Source organism: Galleria mellonella, unplaced genomic scaffold, assembly GCF_026898425.1.
Source record: "Galleria mellonella isolate WM207_F2 unplaced genomic scaffold, CSIRO_AGI_GalMel_v1 utg1386, whole genome shotgun sequence".
NCBI lineage: Eukaryota > Metazoa > Arthropoda > Insecta > Lepidoptera > Pyralidae > Galleria > Galleria mellonella.
Window position 1 is genome coordinate 868,355 of NW_026441994.1, and position 19,677 is coordinate 888,031.

Consider the following 19,677-nt stretch of genomic DNA (forward strand, 5'->3'; position numbering starts at 1 on the left):
ATTTTTTTTTTAATTCCGCTACCATTAGTGTGTTTGTGACTGCCAAAACTTGAAGATTGACCACCACTATTACTACCAAAAATTTCTACAATCTTCCATGTTGGTTATCAATATTCGACTGCCATTTTGTTCACACACATTACGGTTTGGAAGTTTGGGTGTCCATACTAATGGTAGCGGAATTAATCAAAATAATTCTAATGAAAAAACCAGTGATATAAGTCCATATCGCAAGATAACGCCTAGTTCAGTAAAATATCTATATATGGTAGTATATACAAAAGTCGAAATCCATTAAATTTAACTATTTACCAGAAGAGACTACCGCATGCAAGTCTTCAAAAAAAGGGGTAAAGAGTTTTTTTTCTGGGTTGACAATGCGCACGTAATGCCCCTTGTATTGCAGGCGTTTGCTACCTCTGTGGCAAAAAAAAGAAACATGTCTCGAAAGTGATGTTTGGGTTTGAGTTTGGGCACAGATAAGATAACACTATATGGGGGATTCAACATATTTGCGTTTGATTGTGGTCAACTTTAATATAAAAAAACACGCTTGAATTTAATATAAAAATGTCGTTTTCCAAATCATGTTATTTTTTTCTTCTTTTTTTAATACCACAAAGACCATATGCTTATATAGCCCAGCCACAGATAAACGATCATTGTATTTACGGACATCTGCAACATTAGGTGTGTTACATGTAGTTCGCCTACCTGGAAGAAACCTTAATAGAATCTTTTTGAAGAACCACATACTGTAGTCTCTAGACAAAACATAAGCAGAGAGCTCATTCCACAGCCTAAACCAGAGGGAGACTTTGTACAAAAGTCGATTGCTTGGGTACCTCTGTCCCATTCACAACCGTAAAGCAGTTGTGTTTGCATGGCTGTGTTTCGGTTTGAAGGGTGGGATATGGCGTGAATTTACTGGGTACAGAGGAATAACACCTGAGTCCTCAGGAACGGCAACGCATGGGGGGTATCATGGGCGAAACAGTATACTCTGTTATGTCCATGGTATTGCTCATGTCTAGAGGCGACGGTTACCACTTTTCATCAGGTGGATCGTTAGCTTGTTTGCCATTCTAAGTTGTATAAAAAAAAAGTCTAAACATTCGTGGGTGAAAACTTCTCTGCAACCGCACTGTACGTGACCAATCAGTGTCTAGCGAGTGAGGTTGAATTCCCTGTCGATGAAATCCCTTTGGGATATATAATTACAAAAAGTCGAGGAATGGGCAACAGCGTCCCTCTTAAAACATCACCAAAGACTTAACTGTGGTTGCCAACCCGTCTATTTTTTAATGAATGATTAGGAAGTCCGCTATATGCATATATACATTTATACTCTACATTAAAGTTTAAATAAATAAAAAAATTATAACAATTTTATTGTTTTAGTATAAATGTCGAATATGAGTTTATTACATCGGAGGCGGAACCTCATAACAACTTTGTTATTCCATTTCTGTCTGGGACTATTTGTTTTCCTTTTATTCATTTTCTCCCTTATTTCTTTTGTGTTAAACCTATAAAAGCAAGCGGGGCCTATTTTCCTTTTTCTTCAATTTAGCTTCCTCTGTTTTTCAATAAAAGTCTGTTAATTGGAAAACGTTAGAGGCACTTTGATTTAATACAAACTACAATTTACGATTGTTTAATTTTTGTTACTGGTATAATATCTAGTAATACGGTTAGAGATTTGATTCGTTAACGGAGTTTAAAGTCTTTTAAATGTCATTTAAAATTACATTTGGTTCATGTACAATTGGCAGAGAAATTTGGCAGATAAATTATAACTGACGCATTAGGTATAATTAAATGAGATGAAATCTAATTTATTTCGTAAAAACATAACTATAGTTTCATAAGTCACAGTACAAATATTAATATTAAAATTTTAAATGGGTACAGTAGTTGTGGTTTTAGAACTGGGCTCCTAAATAGAATAAAATTATACGCATAATACACAATATCTCCTTATTATGTTGGATTGTATCAAAACCGCACACCAAGCGTAGCAACTACTGGCAAAACCTTCCTATGGAAGGCCTATGTTCATCACTGGACAGTTAACGGCTGATATGATGATGATGATGGTATTGTATCGTAAGCACGCACGCACACACGCATGCACGCACACACGCATGCACGCATTCACGCATGCACACACACACAACCACACACACACAGCATTGCAGCAACATGTTGCAAATTAAACTGAATTGGAATCATTCCCGCTTACAACAGCATGCGGACATTATAATAATGTATTGGTAATATTTATTTATTTTACATTTTATTGCATTAATTAAAAAAAATATAGTGAATAATAATGAGAAGTGATATAAAAGGCGGCCTTATCGCTAAGCAATCTCTTTCAAACAACCTTTGGGTAGGAGACATTTAGAAAAAGACAAAGAACAGGTGATAATATTAAACTATAGGTATGGAATATTAAATGTTCTCAGGATAAATTATTAGTACGTTTTCTTAAACTATCGCTGTATTTGTCGCTATTTAGATGAATTTATTATTATTATTAAACAAATACATATATGTGTAAGTGTATTTGTTATTTATATATATTTATTCGTTTATATATGTAATTTTAGTATGTATGTATATCAATAATTACTAGTATCGAGTATACTGACACTTCCCTATGGTTTTTTTTTTATAGGTAAAAATGGTATGGTAACCCCGCCTGCGCTAACGGGATACGCTGGATGAGAATGAAAACAGGCCAGTTAGTCCATCGTGATGAATTCATTAGGAATTAACCATGATAGTTTCCAGGGGGAACCGCGAGGAGGTCGACCTAGTTGGGTATATTGCTAGCAATGGGATTCTCAGTCTCCATTACTAACAATCCCTTTCCCCCCACTTCCCTATGGTTGACTGCAAGAGAATGCTTTCAGCATTAAGTCCGCCATGTACACATATTTGTACTAATGAATAAATAAATAAGTAAATAAACACCACAAACAAATAACACAGTACTATTTCTAGTCAAAAACTAAGCAAGGATTATCTAAATGTAATTTGCTGTTAGAGCACTGATAGACTTGTTTTATTGTAAATAGATCAACGTAGAGAGACATTTTAGAAATTCGAGAAACGCCCTCCGCTATGTGTGTTGGGGGAATCCATTTGGGTCGCCAAATGTTTGCATTTATACAAGTCAATTGCTTCAACATATCTATCTAACCAGCCCACATCCGCCCCGTACACCTACTTTTTATCGCTCTATTTATCACGGTTCTGAGGCAATCTTATCCATCGCTTTAACATAACTGCAACTGACCCTATGTATGTGGGGGGAAAGGGATTCTTAGTAATTAGATTTAACAGCACCATTGCTAACAATACACCCTATTTTAATATTGTCTTGTCAATATTGTCTTGGTGTTCTCTAGAAATCTGTTCGATTCTAGATTAAGGGCAAACGGTATGCGAGCCCGGCCCCCCAGAGCCGCTGCAGTGTCTCAGTCTTTTCCGCAACTGCAGTGTCCCCCCCTCCCTTCCTTTCCCACATAGGTCCCTTATCCCTGTCATTTATTAATTTCCTGTACGCATTTCCAACGTTCCCTTCCCTTTTTCCTCAATCCTTTCCTCTAAACCGTAAGTGGCGGAAACCACCAACAAATGCATTCCCAAAGAGGGTTAACGTCAGGCATGCGGCCGGTCGTAAAACTATAAACCAAATCCTTTAGTAATATGGATAAAATCATATTACACCGACCACAAATAATAATTGGGATAAGGATAGGAAGATGGTGATGATATATATTGCTAGCAATGGGGCTGTCAAACTCCATTGCTAACAACCCCTTGATACCCCCAGCGGCATATATTTTAGATCAGTGAAATACATGATTAGTTAAGTTAGTCAGTTCACATTAGTTTTTCTCAAACATCACCCATGTGAACACATCGGCCAGTTACAATTTTATTACACCACCAAGATTGTTTTGTTTCGAAACAAAGAATAAACGAAAATAGGACGCGCCTATCGATTGGTGATATAAAAGGGGATTATGGGATTTCACGTTTTAATAGACATACGTATTCATTGAAGCATACGTTTTACGTTATTTACGCTAACATGCGGTCGTTTTACGAGCGTATCGTACCAAATTTACGGATCACTTAGCTTTTTTTACGATATTTACAGTGCATCTCTTTAACGGGCACTCGCGTTGCATTTTGTTAGGTATTATGTTGTTCAGGGGTTGTCAAAGTGAAGTACGCTTACCACTTGGAGTACACAATTTATTTATAATTTATTATAACCATTTTTTTTTTATACAACTTAGAATGGCAAACAAGCTGACGGTCCACCCATACATGAGCAGTACCATGAATATAACAGAGTATACTGTTTCGCCCATGATACCCCCCATGCGTTGCCATTCCTGGAACTCAGGTGTTATTCCTCTGTATTCTGTCAATATTCACTTGAAACACAGTCATGCAAACACAACTGTTTCACTGTTGAAACACGAATTCAAACCGTAAACGATGGGTAATTTACAGCAATATCTATATATTGCAATGCCCAATCGTCATACGTAGAATACTGATCTGACAAAGATTACATATACACGCCCAATAAAAGATATATACGATAATATATAAGTTATATATCGATTGTCCAATATATAATCTTAAAATGAAGCATACGATTACCACGAATAGAGATATCTGATTGGTACAGGCGATATCGAAATAGGTGATGACCTTTTTTCCACCATCAATTTCCAGAGACCCAATATATAGATATCAAAGCGGTACGAATATTACCGATGCCTACTTAATTGTACACCTAATAATACATAAAAAATATGACAGAGGTAAGCAAATGCACAATGGCGAGCTTAACAGTTACCAGTTAATGGTATTATACATCCTGCTTCCCCAGATTTTGTTCGACCAGCTGACCACCCGCTCCCGGGTGGCGAGTTGCATTTGATAATCATTTTTCCATCAGGTAAAACTTGGTGAAATGGGGTTATATCTCCTGGGGAGCGTCAGCTTGTTTTCATCTTGCACGGACGAGGACCTTAACAAGGCGACCAAATGTGCTGTGGAAGTTGCGGAATTCTGGTCCAAATATATTTGCCTATTATCCAAAAAAAAAATGACAAAATTTCTATTACTGAATCTTATGTAAAAAAAATCATATGTGAGAGTGAGTATTTCGCACTTTATCATGTCAAAGATGAAATACAGGAATAGACTCTTGAGCAAAATTTCTTCGAATATTTGCTATATACACAAAATTAACTAAATAATAGAAATAACATTTATCACATATGTTCTATTACTTTTCTCTCTTTAATTGTTATATATTTGAAAAGGCCTTTTTTTAAGAGGTTTAGGCCGTAAACTAGAAAGTCTAATAAGGTGTAAAGTCACAAGTTTGAGAAACTCTGACATAATCGAACTTTTCGGGTTAAACTCTGTTTTATGTGAATATACCCATATGAATGCGTGACATGCGTCACATTTATTATCCTATCATCTGTTTGAATATATATCGAGTATATATTTTAGTCCATTGTCTAGCTGACCCGGCAAACATTGTTTTGCTTCTTACCGCTACTTACTGGGTCCATTTTTAGGGTTCCGTACCGCAAAAGAAAAAAAGGGAACCCTAATACCCTACCACAGGGGGGAAAGGGATTGTTAGTAATAGAGACTGAGAATCCCATTGCTAGCAATATACCCAACCAGGCCGACCTCCTCGCGGTTCTCCCCGGAAACTATCATGGTTAATTCCTGATGAATTCATCATGATGGGCTAACTGACCTGTTTTCAATCTCATCTATCACCCTTCATTGATGCTCCGCTAGCGTATCCCGTTAGCGCAGGCGGGGTTACCATACCATTTTCACCCATAAAAAAAATACCCTACCACAGCATTTTTTGCTCAAGTTGAAATTTGGTACACATATGTATTTTAAAATTAAAAATAGTTTTAAAGTTATTTAAAAAAACTGGCGATATTTGACCGTTCCCTCGTTTCCCTCATCACCGAAATTACTGGGCCTAAAATTTAAAAAAATATACTTACAAAAAATATTTCTTTAGCTATAGATTATAAAAAAGGCAGTAGTGGACAGTTAAAGGCTGATACGCTGATGAAGCGGCTTACCCCTTTCAGACCCGAGATTTTTTTTTCTTTCAGATTAAATATATTTTCGTGTTTTGGAGCCAAGCCATCTTGCTGGCACGCACGAGACTACTGCACCACCTAACCGCTAAAATGATTTCTTATTGGCTGGTTTAGAATCTCACTATCATGTTATTTCAGCTTCGTGCGTAAAAATGAATTGCGCGCGGTTTTAGAATTTTTTAAAGTTCCAACTCACGCCCGTATCGTTCAGGTCTGAAAGGGATAAGAAGGAAATAATAAAGGGATAGGAAGAACGAAGAGAAATTTTGTCGGCGGACAAAAAGTCCGTCGTGTGTCGAAGCATTTTCTCTTAGGTATGTCACTTTCAATTCAATATGTGTGACACCGATGACTGTCATTATGTAACTACACGATTCTAAATAACTTTGGCTTCACTGCTTAGATAATAAATGGTTTTTACGTAATGAAGGGACTGTTATAAGATTCACGTAATTATTAATTACTATAATGTTTTATTATAGTAAAATTATGGAAGTACTAGCTTTTAGCCGCGACTTCGTCCGCATGACCGTGATATGTGTACTAACCGGGATAAAAATGGCCTAAATCCATCCTATAGGGGGGAAGGGATTGTTAGTACTGAGAATTAGTAACCCTTTTACTAACAATATACTCTATTAGGTCGACCTCCTCGCGTTTCCCCCTGGAAACCATAGTGATTGGTGAAACACAACCAGTGACTGTACAAAAGTCGATTGCTTGTGTACCTCTGTTCCATTCGTGTTTCTACCGTGAAGCAGTTGTGTTTGCATGGCTGTGTTTCGGTTTAAAGGGTGGGATATGGCATGAATTTACTGGGTACGGAAGAATAACACCTGAGTCCTCAGGAATAGCAACGCATGGAGGGTATCATGGGCGAAACAGTATACTCTGTTATGTCCATGGGAGCTGAAGCACAAGCTGAAGGCCCACCTAATGGAAAGTGGTAACCGTCGCCTATAGACATGAGCGGTACCATGGATATATTAAGATTTATTTCCAGGCTAGATACATACAGATTTATGATCAAAGGAAAATAGTTATGACAAAGGTAAAAAAAGATATTACGATGGCAAAATTAATATAGTACCTACTTGTATAATACAAGCACGAGGGTACACTTTATCGATTTGAAAAAATTATCAAAATCGGTGGTTACATCTACATATATTAAACATGTAATGTTTAACATATATAGTTACCCATTGTTAAGTTTGTAAACAACCCTACCACCTACTAATGGGTACGGTTTCATTGTTCACTCCATAGTATTGTAACTTCACTCTTTACACCCGTACAACGTTACGGCACTATAAAACCGTATCGTAAAACAAAATGAAAACGCATTACAAAATATTTTTTAGGGCATTTCTTTTCGACCCTTTCGATTTCAAAACAAAGGAGAATTCTCGATTCGGTTGTATTTTCATTTATGTTTGTTGCCACATAACTCCGTCAGTTGAAAACCAATTTGAAAAATTCTGTTTTTTATCTGAAACGACATACTTACATATTGGTCCTATATAAACTTCATTAAAATCGGTTCGGTAATTTAACTTTTAGACCAAAATAACTTGCTTTGTTACAATTATAGTAGGTTTTTTTTTTTTGTGGTAAACAATCTTCCAATTATATTTCGTATGGAAAGAATTATAATTTAATGCAATAATTTTTAAAAATTAATAAAGTTTAAAAATTTTATATCATCACCATCACTACATAGTATTATATAAAACAAAGTCGCTGTCGCTGTCTGTCCGTCCCTATGTATGCTTAAATCTTTAAAACTGCGCAACGAATTTTAATGCGGTTTTTTTAATAGATAGAGTGATTTAAGAGGAAGGTTTATATGTATAACACATGAATAATATAGTAGAGAAACACTGATAATTTTAGAGGTTTCTAATGGGCCGGCAGCGCTATTTAGTATCAGTATGGCAACCGTGCGAAACCGGGGCGGGTCGCTAGTATATGTAGTAGTATATTTAACGCCTGTTGTACATCTTCATTTAATATAAATTATAACAATGTAATTTTTGTATAAGTACAAAAAGGCGACGTGCTGAAGAAGGGCCAAATTAAAAGTACCCGTAACCGACGAGCGTGTATGACAAGATTGATGAATGTGGAAGAAGCGAAAGAGGGTTGTTTGAATCGAAGCATTTGGCGTTCCATTGTTTCTGCCTACCCTAATGGGAGACAGGCGTGACAGATATGATGATGATGATGATGTACAATAAAGTAATATTTAATAGCATTAGCATTAGTACAGTAGGTCAGAGGATTTTCGATTAAGTATCTCCCTATCTGAAGTTTGAGATCGACGCTTTGTATTATTCGAATCGTTGTCGACACGCGACTACCCTAATCTTGAATATTGTACTGTTGAATTATTGATTAAATCGATTTCCAATTATTTCCTTGTCTCCACACGCTATTGAATAAAATTGAGTTTCTAAAGTGCGTGGAAACCCTACCGCTTTTTGTATATGCACATTCTGTATAAATAGATCCTTTATACACAATGTGCATATATTGCCTTCTTGTATACATCTCTTGTGTGCGCAAGAAAGAGTTTATTATTATTATTATAAACATGTACAACTGACGATTTTAACTCTGTAAAAGTTGTCTTCCAGCAAATCCTGAGTGGAAAAGAGCATTACATACATACATACATTTTAATGACGTCTATATATATATATATATATATATATATATATATATATATATATATATATATATATATATATATATATATGTCTTAAAAATAATATATCATAACGATTAATTGACTAAATAAAATTTAACATTAATTTTAACAACTACAAATAGAAAGCAATCACAATTCGATTGTACTCATATTTTTGTGTATATTTCATGTGATGTTTTGTTCCATAATTCTAGGTATTTCGCCGTCTCCGTTTATATAGTTTTTATTATGATATCCACACATAATATTAGAATTTAATAAAAAAAAATAATAATAAGTAATTTGTTTGGGCACTTCTATACCATTCGTGTTTCTACCGTGAAGCAGTTGTGTTTGCATGGCTGTGTTCCGGTTTGAAGGATGGGATATGGCAGTGAATTTACAGGGTACAGTGAAATAACACCTGAGTTCTCAGGAATGACAACGCATGGCGGATATCATGGGTGAAACAGTATACTCTGTTATGTCCATGGTTCTGCTTATGTCTATAGGCGACGGTTACCACTTTCCATCAGGGCCGTCAGCTTGTTTGTCATTGTTATTGCATAAAAAAATAATTACCTTTTCTTATACCACAAAGGTGGTAAACAAGTACACAGCCCGTCTGATGGTAAACGGTCATATACCATCAGACGGGCTTATAGCTTAGCCTAAAGCCTACAACACTAGGGGTGTCACGTGCGCGTTGTCAACCATATAGAAACCTTTAAATACCCTTTTTGAAGTACTCCATATTGTAGTCCCTACTTTATCAGGGTTTACAATGAATTTTTTTTTTTAATAAAAATAAACTCAGTACACATTTTAGTAATATTTTTCCTCGTCATCATTAATCATAAGCATTAATTTCTATTGATACTTTTTCCTTTCAGGTCTACAAGTTTGCCTGTAAGAAATCCCTTCAAGGGATATGTCCACAATTTCGTTATAAACTTATATCTACTCTATTGAAAGTAAAAATAAAAATAAATAAAATAAATAATTTCATAATAAAATCACTTATTTGGCAACACTAACCTGCATCTCTGGGGGCCCGCCCTCGTCTCGGATAAGCAGAAGATAGCTGTGTCCGTCGATGATTACTTCTTTTTTGAAGCGACCACCTGAAAACGAAGACCTCATCACTGTCCAATAGCCTTCTTTATCTCATCTTCATAATCATCATTCCATATACCATATATACACATATATATATATATATATATACATATATATTTAGCGTGAATTTACTGGGTACAGAGGAATAACACCTGAGTCCTTAGTCTGAGTCTGAGGTCAACGCATGGGGGGTATCATGGGCGAAACAGTATACTCTGTTATGTCCATAGTACTGCTCATGTCAATAGGCGACGGTTACCACTTTCCATCAGGTGGGCCGTCGGCTTGTTTGCCATTCTAAGTTATATAAAAAAAAAGATACTCTTTATTGTTTCCTCCATAACATTACAATAGTAAACTTATTATAAATATAAACAATTACAAGAAATAATCACAATGAGAAAACAATGGGCGATAATTAAAAATAATGATAATTGAAGTCTCCCCGAAATCCTAATATAAGGAGCACGGGGGGGGGGAAGGATTGTTAGTAATGCGAGCTACCAGTCCCATTGCTAGCAATATACCCTGTCAGGTTGATCTCCATGCGGTTCCCCATAGAAACCATCGTGCTGAATTCCAGGTGTATTCATCACGATGGGTTAACTGACATGATCCTTTTTCATTATATCCTATCATCCCTCACTGGTGCCCCGTCCGTGTGTACCGATATCACGGGCGGAGTTATCATTCCATTATCATCCATTACAAAAAAAACCTTAGTCACCAGTAAAATCCTGGGGATGGAAAGATGTGATGACACATTGTATTATCACTTCATCATACACGGATGATGATAATGAAATGGTAATCCCAACTCGCATTGTCGGTATACGTTGGCGGGGTACCAGTAAGATACTTAGGTTAGGATGAAATCAGGTCAATCAGCACATCATGACGAATTTACCAGGAATATATTGCTAACAAACTGGATGGATTAGTTCCCATTATTCATCCCATTAATTAATAAATTATCCTGTGACAATTATTTAGCATAATTTACCATTTTACTCCAGAGGCGGGTAACCTTTTTACAGATTAATTTTATTAAACTTATTAGAGTTGACCCGTTATTTTAATTAAAATTCTGGTATCATCCAAATTCTTTTGGATTTGGACTTAGATATTTTGAGTCTACATAGTAAACGCTTAGGTCATGAGCATTTCACTTAAATCTACCTATAGTACAACCCTATCACTCCATCTAATTAACAATACGTTTAAAGGTATTCACCTCTAATCTACGCACGACTGTGTTCAACTATGTTGTGATATTAATATTGATTTGTGTATAAACTAGTACAATTTGTAGTGTGGGTTGACTGGGTTAGCAACAAGTCCTACGCACAACCCGCAGGAGGGAGATACATATAAGTTATGTACATACAACTGATTTCATATGTACACCCCTGCAAGATCAATGAACTTAGGAAAAATACAATAAGCGCCATCTATACTGTTATTAGGAAAACAATTTAAGCACATTTCGAAAACAAAGGTAAAGCATGAGATGGTTAGTGCTGCCATCTATTATAACTTTTATAATTATATAATAATTGCATGATCAATCACTAGATGGCGCTGAATTATGTAGTATATTTACGATATAATAATAATGAAAATCATTATTATAAAAATATTAATACTTATATATATTATTAATATTTTTATACCTTCTGGACTCTCCTCCTGCATATAAGCTCCAGTCAAATACCGGTGTACTAAAGCAGATTTCCCACTGTCTGGAGATCCCAGCACACCGACCCTGAGCTCTGTCACTCCTCTCGCCGCCGTCCATTCTTGACTGTTTACGAATGAATCTGTAAGATGAAAAAGTGAATTATTAATTAATTGATATTATCAATTACTCATATTCGTAACAATTTTAATTTTCGAGTACACATAGCGACATCTAGAGACCAGTAGAAAAAGAAAGTAACAGTTTAGTAACGAAATCATAGATGGCGCAACAGGAATAAAACTTCAGATTTTTCTACTAAATTATATATGAATATAATGACGATGTCAATATCAAATAAATAAAAAAATGTCATTAATCTACGATTTTGTTTACAAATTCGTTACAAATGGTCGGGATAAAATACATATGTCACCATTAATGTCGATTGGTTGCGCTGTTTTAAGGTTCGAAGAGGGACAAAAATATTAGAAGAGATAAAAAAAAACGAACTCGTTCTTATATTTATATAATTTAAAATCAGCTGCCGAATTACTACAGAATAATAAGTGCATCACTTTACAACGTCTGTAACTACTTAGAAAAATCTTTATATCGACTGGGAAAAACATGTTTGAAAAATAATATGGAAATGAAAAAAATAAGCTTTAAACATGTCTTCATAGAAAAGTGAGTGAGTGAGACAGATGATTTTTAATTAGTACACCTGTATAAATCCAAGGCGAACAACTAGTTTATAATATTAATAACAATGCATAATTTTATGCACTTTATGTGCACTGTTATATTTATCTACCGTAAAGGTCCAGGCGACAAATAAATACTTTAATAATGTGTCATTTCATTATCATATACTTATTTATAACATTATCTATAATGTACTAGCGTATTGCTCGCTACTTCGTACGTGTGCATTTCAGAAATAGAAGATTCACCACCAGATGGAGACTTTGTACAAAAATTTTTTTCTTGGACACCTTTGTCCATTCGTGTTTCTACCGTGAAGCAGTTGTGTTTGCATGTCTGTGTTTCGGTTTGAAGGGTGGGATATGGCAGTGAATTTACAGGGTACAGAGGAATAACACTTGAATCCTCAGGCATGGCAATGCATGGGGAGTATCATTGGCAAAAGAGTATACTCTGTTATGTCCATGGTACTGCTCATGTCTGTAGGCGGCGGTTACCACTTTCCATCAGGTGGGCCGTCAGCTTCTTTGCCATTCTAAGTTGTATAAAAAAATCAATGAGCACTTCTTGAGACAAAAATAAACCAGTTTTTAAGTTAGACCTTCAGGACTATAACTGAAGAACTGCATCCAATTTCGTGTAGTAATTTTTACGTGACACTATAATATTTAAAAAAATTGGTAACAGCAATTTTTTACATCATTTTATTTAATAACAAGTCTTGCAATAGGCAATCGCGTTGCATTCACGCCTCATCGCAACAATATTATGACAAACCAGTTTCTCTAACCATAGACAAGGAAGTAACGGGATAGCAGTGAAAGTTGTTTATGGTATATCCGCACTATTTAATATTTCCTATTAACTATTTGTTACCTAAATAACATTAAAATTGTATTTACGACCTCCTCTATTACGCCGAAACTTAAAACTTCGTAATAAACGAAGTTCTGGGTAAATTTTTTATTCGGACAAAGAATAAAAAAAAATTGTCTCATCCTCAACATGACGTTATCTGTCCACTTCTAAAGATGGTAGGGTATGGGGAAGCCTCCCTCATAAACTGTCAGATGGAACGGTCTTGAGCCACCTGCATACGTTGAGTTCTTGCAATACTTTTGCGGTCATCATTTCATCTAGTGATCTAGCAGGGCGATTGCCCGTACGGGATCTCCACTCAAGAACCTTTGTTCTACTGCTTCTTTCTTTCTTTTTGTCTCGATTTTTCCGAAAAATTATATATTAAACGAGAAATATCCTCGTTTTGTATGTCGCTTGAAAATATAGTTAAATTAAAAAAAATCCCCCATTTATATTGTTAAAAATAATTACATACTGAAATTGAATGAATTAATGAAAATGTATGAAAAATGAATATAATTGAAAGAACCTCCCCCTGTTGAAGTCCTAAAAAAATTTATTACCGGTTGAATAAAAAACTACCACCATTTCGAAGTCATTTAAAAATAATATGTTATTCTCTTTTATATATTTGTGTATTTGTCTGCCTGAAAATAAGGTCAAGAGCCTCCTCTTTTCAAGTAAATAATAAAAAAATTGTAAAAACATGTAAATTAATTAACAATCTTGTACTGCAAGATTACAAGAAATCATTTTAATACGACATAAGTTTACCGATGTGTCCAACGAGTTAGCATTCACCCGTAATCATTACCGGCCCGTTCCCGTAATAAATTAACTTTATTACTATTCGGAGAGTTATAAATCAAGTGTAAACTTTGGGGTCTTTTTGGTCATAAGGGTTTTAAAATTCATGGGTCGAAATGTCCCGCCCGTGGGCGCTCACTTCGTGGCGTCGTAAAGGTGTTAAATAACTGTTTTATCGTATTCACGATTGTCAGCAGTGAGGGGGTTTGAATTTTATGTTTTTCGAAATAAAAGCAATATCCACTTCATATTTGACATTAATTTTGTATATATTTTTTTTTATACAACTTAGAATAGCAAACAAGCTGACGGCCCACCTGATGGAAAGTGGTAACCGTCGCCTATAGACATTAGCAGTACCATGGACATAACAGACTAAACTGTTTCGCCCATAATACCTCTCATGCGTTGCCATTTCTGACAACTTTTAACAATATTTCTTTTGGTTCCTTAAAAAAGTTCTCTAATGGGAAATAAAATGTTAATGTAATAAAAATTTTATTAAGAGCTATTATACTTTAGTTCACCGATGGCCATGAGCGTTACAGTCACTCTAGATTAAGGATCACGAATTGATCCCGAAACTATTCGAGCTTTCTCTCGATCTCATTACACGTAAGTTAAACTGGTAATTATCAAATATTACATTAATTTACATTAAAAAAATATTGAAAATTGTTTTTTATATACATATATATTGTCTATGTATATATATATATATATATATAATCCATGAATATGATCAACCGAAAAGAATGATTTACTCTCAACGATTGACCGCACTATGTTGACTTTCTAAGTGTCTTTTCTGAAGGATTCGAGATTAAAGTATGAAGAAAACACGATAAATTTGATAATTGTCTAATAATTCCAACATTGCTACATTAAGCTAAACTTTGGTATGAACGCTTTTAAAATAACACATCGTGGCTCTAGCAGAATCGGTCGTAAGATGCAGGTGTTATAACTTTTGTGACATCTCAAACAGTCTTTCATAACTTCGGATTACGTACCCGCCAGACAGCACAAATAATGTAGGAAGTAGATATAATACTTTATTACTTTTAAGCTTTTTCATTTTAGAGGGCGACTAGCATCTAATATTTATATTTGTACTAGATACATCCCGCGGTTTCGCTCGTGTAAATCAGTATATAATATTGTATATCTTATGTTCTAAGTTAAAATATCCATATATGTACCAAAATTTAATTTAAATTCATTCAGTAGTTTTTGAGTGAAAAAAATTAATATCCACTTTTACAAATTTTCGCATTTATTACCTATTTAAAAAAAAAGTTTTCAATTCATTTATGTATATTTTTTTATTCGTATATAGGTAACAAACCTCATAAGTTATGAGTCATAACTCCGATAGTTTTAAATCGATTTGAATTTTTTTTTTATCTGAAAGGATATACTTACTTACAGATTCATTATTATATTAGCCTTTAACTGTCCACTGCTGAGCATAAGCCTCCCCCTTGGGGGGTTTTGCTAGTAGTTGCCACGCTTGGCAGGCGGGTTGGCAACCGCAGTTAGGATTTTAGGGATGTTTTAAGAGGGACGCTGTTGCCAATCTCTCGCTTAGTCCATTCTTACGATCTCCACGGGAAAAGAACGGGTGGTCTATTCTTTTTTTTTATTTCTTTTATACAACATAGAATGGCAAACAAGCTGACGGCCTACCTGATGAAAAGTGGTAACCGTCGCCTATAGACATGAGCAGTACCATGGACATAACAGAGTATACTGTTTCGCCCATGATACACCCCACGCGTTGCCATTCCTGAGGACTCAGGTGTTATTCCTCTGTACCCTGTAAATTCACGCCATATCCCACCCTTCAAACCGAAACACAGCCATGCAAACACAACTGCTTCACGGTAGAAACACGAATGGGAATATTCTATGGCAAGACCACACGGCAACTTACAGATTGGTCTTATGAAGTTTTCATCAAAATTAGCAGTTTAGATTTTAAATCGAGGTAACCGATTTTGCCACAACTAAAGTCGGTTTCTTTTTATAGAACCCAATTTCAAATTATATTCATAATGAAAAGTAGGATTTTTATTTTAACTTGGAACGACAAACCGACTGTTCACCTGACGGAGTAGGCTATGGTGACCGTCGGTTACACCTTACCCCTTTTTAAGATTCCGTACCAAAATGGTACAAAGAAACCATTATAGTGTTTATTACTACCATCAGAATAATGATATAACAACAACACGGTCTTCTCTTTGCCCGCCAGAAGTGTGGGCGCGGGCGAGGTAGGGGCCTCGGAGTGTACCCCATTACCCCGGATTCTACTTCGGAGGCGACGACCTCCGGGTCGCTGGGTTCTTTAGCCGGCATACACTGATGGTCTGTGTATGCCGGCGTGGTGTCTTGATATCGCTAGCAACAAGATCGTCGAATCATTGACAGATAGATGTCGCTAGTTACTATCAAATAAATCGAAACAAATTTAAAATGATCCTATGATAAAATAATTACAGGCCTGAACACAGCATGTGTCCACTCCACTGTACCGCAAGACTTATTATTTTTGCGGTACATTTTGAATAAGTCAACTTATGGGACAGATGGCCGACACTTCATATTATGTTCTTTTTTACGTTTAACCTTTTTGGAACAAATGGACTTTGTCCTATTTGTAACAAAATACTGTTATTTGTGAGGGGGCGTGCATCAAAGAGATTGCTTTGCAGTTTTACTTATATTGAACATATCGAGATTCATATGTTTTTTTTTTTTTTATTTTAAACGTCTTGTAGATGCCAGTTTTATTTTTACGTATATATATTACGTGTTACAATCGCTAATTTATTTATTTCTTATTTATTTATTTAACACTTTATTGCACAATATTGAAGTGACGTTCGTATTTTTTATATAATATATGGCAAACAAGCTGACGGCCCACCTGATGGAAAGTGGTAACCGTCGTCTATAGACATGAACAGTACCATAGACATAACAGAGTATACTGTTTTGGAAAATGATGAAAATACAGTCGAAAAACATAAGTCTTTAAAATAATAATATTATTGTGATCCGTACTTACGCCTTAATAGACCAAGCGTGAACACAGATAGTAAATAGAAACAATATTGTTACAATATCAAAATACACTCAGTGAATCCGAAATTTTGATACGAAACCAAATCTCTGATAAATTAAACACACTAATGTATTTGTGATGTAACAGAAACCCTAAAAGCATTACGTAGACCCTCCCGGCCATGTCGTAACATTATACCTAGCGTTGATTACGGCGCGTCCAGTCTTATGTATCTATATACAATTATATAACACTAGCTTTAGCTCAGCACGCGGATTTGCTTTCGCCAATACGAAGTTTCATCCCCTATTTCATCCCTTTAGGGGCGAATTTTTCAAAAGGCAATACACATATTCATTTTAGTTTTAAGTTGCCAACCCACCTGCCAAGCGTGGCAACTAGTCACAAAACCTCCACACACACAAACATGTAGGGGGAGGCCTATGTTCAGCCATGGACAGTAAACAGCTGATGTAATGATTATATATATATATATATATATATAAAGGAAATTTATAAAATACGAACTTTCATCCCCTATTTCACCCCTTTAGGGGCGAATCCTTCAAAAGGCAATACGCATAATAATTTTAGTTTTAAACCAAGAGGTCAAATCTAAAATTACACGTATCTAACTTCTTAACTGACGAAATTTCATACAAATTCTCAACTCCTATTTTACACCCTTAGGGGTTGAATTTTAAAAATTCCTTTCTTACTGTTACCTAGGCTACATAGAGAACCTCAATTGCCAATGCAAAACTTCAGAATCCAGCTGTTTCGGCTTATCAATGTTATATGGGCCAATCAGTCAATCAGCATCCTCTCTTAAGCTCAGCGTCATGTTTGAAAAAAAACATGGCATATAGCTAAGTGACACCATTTTAGTGCTTATTCTTTTCATTATTTTTTGTTTATTGTTAAATGCTTTTTTTATTATGTGTTTTTTTTAATGTGAAATTAAGCAAAGAATAATATTTTTTTTCTTTTTTCTTTCTTTTATCTACGTATGTATATATATATGGGCCACTAACTGTCCACTACTGAAAAACCTCCCCTCGTAAAGGAAAATACCGTGAAAATAAATAAGATGCCTGAATTTAATTTCGTACGTGAATTCCATAAACCTGATGCTAATTGAAACATGACACGAGACGTGAACTTGACATTGTCGCGTGATTGAAACTTATAAGGATTCCTGCCTTGTTATATATTTATTAATAACCCAGATAAAACATTAGTTAGATAGAGTTTAGTTATTAAAGTAGTTAAAGTTACAGATAATTATGTAGACAGACCTAATGGTCTCTGTCTACGTGATTATCTCTAGCTTTATCCACTTTCATAATTAAACTCTATTACATACTCTATTCCTGTGTGGTCCCGGCAAAGAATGAGCTTTAAAAAAAGAGTAATTTATTATTATTTCCTAAAATAAATGAATTATGCTACGTAAAAAAAAAAAACACATTAAAACAACATAACAAATTAAATACAAGACCAACATGAGTCAACTCTATCTATAATAAAAAATCTTTATAATCGGTGTATAATTGACAAATTGACAAAGATAGATAGATATTCTTTATATCTTCCAAAAGAAAACACACATATGTCATGCACACAGAAAAAAAATTAAGGGCGAATCGAGAACCTTTTTTTTCAAACGCAAATATGCCAATATGTCGTTTCAAGATCTACTCTTAAATAGAGACACGTGTCTGCCCATTCATTCTTTGATCACATATCATTCTTTTGAACGGAATACACAAATCAAACAAAAGCCTTCCAATACTGGCAGTTTCAATAGGCAAATGTCAAATGGATAAACAGCCAGAAGCAACAATGGCCACGTCCAGTTTCGGTCCACACGTGGAAGACTGGACGTGTGGAGGTTATATCATAGTTATGACGATAAATAGGCTTTAATCTGAGATAGATTAAACGCAAAAATATATTTATCTAGTAACTAATACATACATATCGGTGTTCCTAAAGATGTTGATCTAAAATAAGCTTTTTATTTTAGTTAAAATCTTGTAAGTCAAATTTTAATTAGAGTAAAATAAGCGTATATAGAATATGAATGAGGAAAATGGAGGGGTTTGAAGCCCCCCCCCCCTCCCGACTAGATACAGAGACGAGGGTGGGCTGTCAGATTTGCATATTAAGTATCATGAAAAAAAATAAAAAATAATTATCAAATTAGGTTCAAATTTGCCAGTATTCAGAAAAGACGACCTCTTTGAAGAGGCTTAACTAAAACTTACTTAGTAATAAAACAGTGGGATTTAAGTGACTTTGACATGTCCATTTTCGTCTATTGCAAGTATTTTGTAATAACTTAGACAATACTCAGCCTTGCGGACAAACGGCCTCGTGAAGACCTATTTAAAAATGGCTTTTGTCTAAACAACAAGATGTCAATGTTTGGCGTTGATTTGTTGCAATGCGGATATAATTACAATAGGTCAGTTAGCCTTTATTTACGAATACACCTAGAATTCAGCACGGCGGATTCCAAGGGGAACCACGTGGAGGTCGATCTGACAGGGTATAT

General features: G+C 35.1%; 1 protein-coding gene across 1 annotated transcript in view; it reads right to left on the reverse strand.

The window, feature by feature from the left end:
* Positions 1-19,677, reverse strand: part of LOC116413141 (centaurin-gamma-1A) — a 100,671-nt gene that overhangs the window by 46,601 nt on the left and 34,393 nt on the right. Inside the window, exons 2-3 of the mRNA XM_052903273.1 lie at positions 11,667-11,813; positions 9,913-9,998 (exon numbers count right to left, since the gene is read on the reverse strand). Of these exons, the coding sequence (XP_052759233.1) occupies positions 9,913-9,998; positions 11,667-11,813 (233 nt within the window). The remainder of the gene's footprint in view (positions 1-9,912; positions 9,999-11,666; positions 11,814-19,677) is intronic.